This window comes from Solanum verrucosum, unplaced genomic scaffold (genome assembly GCF_900185275.1).
Source record: "Solanum verrucosum unplaced genomic scaffold, falcon-dt-bn FXZP01000603.1, whole genome shotgun sequence".
Classification (NCBI taxonomy): Eukaryota; Viridiplantae; Streptophyta; class Magnoliopsida; order Solanales; family Solanaceae; genus Solanum; species Solanum verrucosum.
This window is the reverse complement of record NW_026020644.1, coordinates 134480-140833: the sequence shown is the minus strand read 5'-3', so window position 1 is coordinate 140833 and position 6354 is coordinate 134480. Positions and strand designations below refer to the sequence as shown.

The 6354-nt window shown below is 36.7% G+C and overlaps 1 protein-coding gene across 1 annotated transcript; it reads left to right on the top strand.

Moving 5' to 3' along the window:
* Window positions 1–430: 430 nt before the first annotated feature.
* On the top strand, window positions 431–6028 carry LOC125812114 (microtubule-associated protein 70-2-like). Its single transcript, XM_049491607.1, has 11 exons — window positions 431–723; window positions 815–900; window positions 1767–1832; window positions 1919–2089; window positions 2183–2353; window positions 2516–2671; window positions 2768–2914; window positions 3028–3099; window positions 3193–3723; window positions 3807–3994; window positions 5558–6028. The coding sequence occupies exons 1-11, from the start codon at window positions 498–500 to the stop codon at window positions 5595–5597; spliced, it is 1854 nt and encodes a 617-aa protein (XP_049347564.1). The 5' UTR covers window positions 431–497; the 3' UTR covers window positions 5598–6028.
* Window positions 6029–6354: the final 326 nt, after the last annotated feature.

Genomic DNA, 6354 nt, shown 5'->3' with positions numbered 1-6354 from the left:
CTCATTTGAGGAAGAATGAACTATTTAAATAAAATATAAATACTGTCGCTATCAACAAACATCTATCATTATCGCCAATAGCTTAATTGGAAAACACAATAACAAAATTAATATCTCCAATTAAATTCACGATAGAACAATCCTGTATTTTATTTCAAAATTATTTCGTCTAGCACCCCACTACTTCAACCAAGTACAAAATTGTCATTTGCACAATTTATTTATTTTTGTGATGGTGACAGACTAACGATTTTTAATGTACCTACTAGCTGCGTCCATGTGAGCTTGACCAATATACTAGAGACAATTAATTAGTTACAAATTTAATATTTAAATATAAAGAATTTGTTTTAAAATGCTAATTTAAATTAGTTAAACAACAGATTATCTCTCTATAAATATCTACATAATCATTTCTATCTAATATCTATACAACTGGTTGTAAATATGAATTATTCATTGAAAGTGAGCTTACCGTAGAAGTTTACAGATCGGAGATGGCGGAGGTTTCCGGCGATAACAGCTACAATGTGCGACAGCCGACGAGTGACACTGCAGGTTTTACAACGCCTTTGACGGTATCAGCTTCGTTCAAGGAAGGGAAGACTTACCGGAGAAGGACGTCCATGAGGCCAAGCCTTGACGCTGATGAGTTCTTAAACCTTCTCCACGGGTCGGATCCGGTGAAATTGGAGCTTAATCGACTGGAGAATGAACTAAGAGGTAAGTATTGATAGCTGGATCCAATGCGAATTTTTTGACTAATTCTGTTGTTTTTTTCCTGTTAATATTGTGTGTGAATATGTCATTATAGATAAGGACCGAGAATTATCTGATTCTCAGGCGGAGATCAAGTCATTGAGATTGTCAGAGCGCTTACGGGAAAAGGCTGTTGAAGAGGTTCTGCTAACTTCTTACAATGTGACATGCTATGAAATTATCTATTTTATGCTTTCTGATATATTGATTTAATTTGGCTATGGACTGCTAAGTGCTAATAGAGTATGATTTTGAGTTACTGAGGATAAGAGGAAGTAAGAAATTGATATCATTTTCACTTTTGACATGTAGAAAATTGAGTTAAAAGGTAAGTGTAATCACAGTTGAAACTGTTGAAAAAGACTGGGGTTGACTAGGAGATGCATTGAGTGTGAAATGGAAAATGACTGCATTCGTGGAGTATGGCAAGAATTGTAGGAGTTGTGAAGCAATTAGGACAAGAGGACAGAATTTTGTTGTGACTGTCTTGTAACAGAGAAATATATGGTAAATTATAAGATTCAAACTGCAGTTTCTGGTGCCCTCAATATCAATCAGTTCTTATCTTGTTTAAATTCTCCTGTTTTGGAAAAAGTCTCGTTTGAATGAGAATTGCTGTTATGTAATTGAATTTACTTTTAATTTCTGCTTTAGTTTGGGAGAGCTGAGCAACAGAATGATGTTCGTATCATTTGGACTCACATTTGACTTTGCGGATTCATTAAACATTTAAGGGCAGCTTGTTCCAAAATAAGAATAACTCTACAAACTTCCACATCAATTATTGAAAACTGCAATCTACTGACAGTTGATGGGCAGGTCTAGACTAGTATTTGCATTCATGTTGCCTTTTTTAGCAACATAATTCTTAGTGGTAGCGTTTCATATCTGTCCCTTAGGCACTTTGAGTTGGGTACATATGACTAATTTTCCTGTGCTAATTTCAAAGCTATTGGTTTGTGCTAAGAACACAGGCTGATATAGTTAACTGTTTTCTATGATGTTAGCTTACGGACGAGTGGTCAAGGGTTGACGAGAAGCTCAAGCTGACTGAATCTCTTTTGGAAAGCAAGGTGCTAACTCAAATTCTTCCCTGTAAAATTTCTTTTATTTTGTTAATGTGCTGTTCATAACTGTGTATACAATTCTTGCTCGGCAGAATCTTGAAATTAAGAAAATTAATGAAGAGAAAAAGGCATCCATGGCAGCACAATTTGCAGCAGAAGCCACCCTTCGAAGGGTTCATGCTTCTCAAAAAGATGATGATATGCCTCCAATTGAAGCCATTCTTGCACCTTTGGAGGCTGAACTCAAGCTTGCTCGTCAGGAGGTCTGTGGCTGTATTTTGCATCTGGCTGTGATTATGTATATCCTCACCCTCATAGAAGGATATTTTCTCATTCTCTGGCCTATCTTCTCCTAGATTGCAAAGCTACAAGATGATAATAAAGCACTGGACCGTCTTACTAAGTCAAAAGAAGCAGCTCTACTTGATGCTGAGAGAACAGTGCAGTCAGCATTAGCAAAGGCTTCTATGGTGGATGATCTTCAGAACAAGAACCAGGACTTGATGAAACAGATAGAAATATGCCAGGTATGTTGGTCACAGAAATTGTGCTTCTGCTGTTATAAATTGGTCACAGAAATTGTGCTTCTGCTGTTATAAATTGGTCACAGAAATTGATCACTTTGTTATTCTTTTAATTTCAAAATCATCCTTCCCTTATTTGTTTTTTTCCATACAAACATACTTCAGGAAGAAAATAAAATATTAGACAGAATGCATCGACAAAAAGTTGCAGAGGTTGAAAAGCTTACCCAAACTGTACGTGAGCTTGAAGAGGCTGTTCTTGCTGGCGGTGCTGCTGCTAATGCTGTCCGGGATTACCAAAGAAAAGTTCAAGAGATGAATGTAATCGATCCTTGCGATACTTTAATAAATTATACTCTCAATAGTTTGTACGTGGATGATCCTAAAGTGGACTGCTTCTACTTATCTGTTCTACAGGAAGAAAGAAAAACTCTTGACCGGGAGCTAGCGCGTGCCAAGGTAACAGCTAATAGGGTAGCAACCGTGGTTGCTAATGAATGGAAAGATGCCAGTGATAAAGTAATGCCTGTTAAACAGTGGCTTGAAGAAAGGAAGTTTCTGCAGGTTTGATAGTTTTCCATAACTTCTGACATTAGATCATAGGGTCATCTTGTCCTGATACAATTGAATGTGTTCTGAATAAAGAAAATGAGCTCACACCACAAAATGTTCTGCAGGGTGAGTTGCAACAGTTACGCGACAAGCTTGCAATCTCTGAACGAACTGCGAAATCTGAAGCCCAGCTGAAAGTAATAATTCTTTCCAATAGAGGGTGTATCTTAATATGATTTAGATGTTATTTCTATAGTTTGTTTCTATCTCAACCTTGATAATCTCCTCAGGAGAAATATCATCTAAGGCTCAAGGTCCTTGAAGAGACATTAAAATCAACAAGTACAGGCGCTCGCACTACACCAGATGGAAGAAGTTCAAGCAACGGTCCTTCGCGTCGGCGATCACTTGGTGGTGCTGACAACATCTCCAAATTGACCTCCAATGGCATCTTACCCAAGAGATCACCATCATTTCAGCTGAGATCTTCTGGGGCCAGTACAGTGTTGAAGCATGCAAAAGGGACATCTAAGTCGTTTGATGGTGGTTCAAGATCATTGGACAGGAGTAAAAAACTTCTGAATGGAACAGGTCCAAATTTCAACAGCAGCAAGTCCTGTGATGGGACCAAAGACAATGAGACTGAGAGCAATTCATGGAAAGCGAATCAAGATGAAAAGCACAATGACTCGCAAGTGACAAGAACAGAGGATACTGTGCCAGGAGTATTATATGATTTGCTGCAAAAAGAAGTAATTGCCTTGAGGAAAGCTGGTAATGAGAAGGATCAAAGTCTTAATGACAAAGACGACGCTATTGAGGTTAGATCGATTTCTGATTGGTATCATGACTACCTTCACTCACTTCGGTTTTCTGCTAAGCTTGATAATATTTTCTGGTTTAGATGTTAGCAAAGAAAGTAGAGACTTTAACAAAAGCCATGGAAGTTGAGGCCAAAAAGATGAGACGGGAAGTCGCTGCGATGGAGAAGGAGGTTTCTGCCATGCGTGTTGAGAAGGAACAAGAAAATAGAGCAAAAAGATTTGCAAATTCTAAGGGTCCAGTTAACAGTTCTCAGCCACTTCCAGGAAGGTATGCCTTCAATGTATTAAAATCAGTAACCTGGCACTAAAATGGTGCCAGGGATTTACACATCTCTGAACCTTTCTGTACAAAAACAAAAAGAAAGAGTTCCATATGAACAAACAACCTATTTCGGAATAGTATCTATGAAATTGAGCATGCTATTCTCGTCTTTAACATCCTGAAGAATGCACCAACAATTGTTGTGTTGCTTCAAGTTTCTATCCTTTTAAGGTTCTTGGCACCAAACACATTGTACTTTTGAAATGATTGGTCCAAAATATAATATTTGTTGAAATTTTAGTAGTTCTCCACATATATATCTATGTTCCAAGTTAAAAAGACCGTGTTCAGGTAAGACTTAGGACCACCTTGCTTGGAGCTTTTTTTTCTTGATAAGGCAATATTTTATTAAAAACAGTATCAACTTGACACTGAAAATTCACATGTTTCTAGCGTTGTTGCTACCTAACACATAATGGTAGTGAGCAATTCCTTAAAAAATGTAAAGTGGTAAATGCTCAACGCCACAATTTGTAATGTATGGGATATGCAAAAGCCTGGTATTTAAGTGGATAAGGGTAGAGGGACGGACCATTATCTGCTGAGTTTTGAAGAGTGCGCCATTGGCCTTGGGATTTCTTGGTTATCAATTTATTTATTTTGTTGAGGCCTTAAACTATGATGGTAGTGGAAACAGATGATCGTATCACATGTGAATTACCTTTGTTAAAAGTTATCTACCTTGTCATATTAAGACTTGAGCCATATATTTTGACAAAATTATGGAGGGAAACATGTCTGTAGACTTGTAGAGTGGATGGATTAACACCGGAGAATATAACTCCATGAACAATATCAAGAGAGGAGCAGTCTAGTGAGCTTTTTGTTGTGGTTTATTGCATATAGAGGACTCACCCCTTTCTGCACTGTTAATTTATTTTAACAACTTATTTCCTTGAAGAAGTCTTTTAATGACAAAACTCTGACTTGGAGTATAATCTTTTCTTTTTTAAATTTTGATAAGTGATATATAATCTTTATACCAGACAAAAACTAACATTATTTTCATCCTGGAGAATCCTTTTCAGAATCAATTTATGTTGCTAAAGTTGAATACATGTGAGGGTTCTAAAGGCAGTTATAGTAAACATATCTCTTGTAGCTCTACCTGCATTGCGTAGAAACACCATGTGACAACTTCCCAAAACTATAAAAGACTATAGACATTTAACTCCATGTTAGAACTTGCCAAAACTACAAAAGACTAAAGATATTTAACTTTGTTAAATGTCTACAGCATTTTATAGCTTTAGCAAGTTGTAAGATGGCGTTTCTAGGTAATGCAGGTGCATCAACAAGGGATAGGTGCTGCAATTCTCAACGTGTAAAATTCACTAGCTAGCAAACTAACTTTCTCTAGGATTTCATTGCTTAAATCATTTTTCTTTTGTTACTGCTCACTCACCCTTACAATAAGTGCTAGGAGAAACACTGCAATGTAGAACTTCACCTAGCCAGTCATCCAAATTTATTTAATTTTAACTTCAAATAACATGTAATTATCTACAGGAATGTAGCACGGAATGGATTAACACGAGGCACACAATAACATTCAAGGGAAAACCCACAGAGGCAGCTGTAAGAAGCAATTCTGCATAGGCTTGATGTGCTCCTTGCCTACTTATCAATTCTCCTACTTTCTCTAATGGTTGATTGTAAAATAGTAACAAGCATGTCGATGCCTGTACTCTCTGCTTTCTGGTTGTACAACAGGTGACATTTGAGTGTGCCTCTGACTTTGGCTATGATCCAAGCATGGTAAGTGATCAGCAGGAACGGAACTCAAGCTATTGAAGTTGAATTAACGGTTTGGCAGAATATTTTATATGGTAGTGGTTGTGTGGTTGTATAGATAGGTTGTTGGCACTTACTTCGCCTTCTTTATTCCATCTTGTTTGCAGTCTATATTTGTAATCTGCAGCTCAAGTGATATGTTATTGGTTCAGGTTTGTCAATATTCTAGTAATCAGATCAATAATATGTGATGGAAGGATGACTATTTAACTAATGACCGCGTAAGAAAGGGCACATGAAAGCAAACTTCATGTTCAAGGACTAAAAATATAGGAATTTCATAGATATGTCAAGTTTAAGCTTCGAATTGAAGAAGTGAGAAACATAGAGACATTTCAACACTTGTATGTACATTTTTTTTTATATACAATCAGTACTTAACATTGAGATAAGGTAGGTAAGTAAATAGTGGACAATAATTGCTAGGGAACTATAGAATTTCAATTTAGTCTTGCAATTAAATCGTGATCTTCATTGAATGTATAACTTGTCTTTATCTAAAAAATATTTAA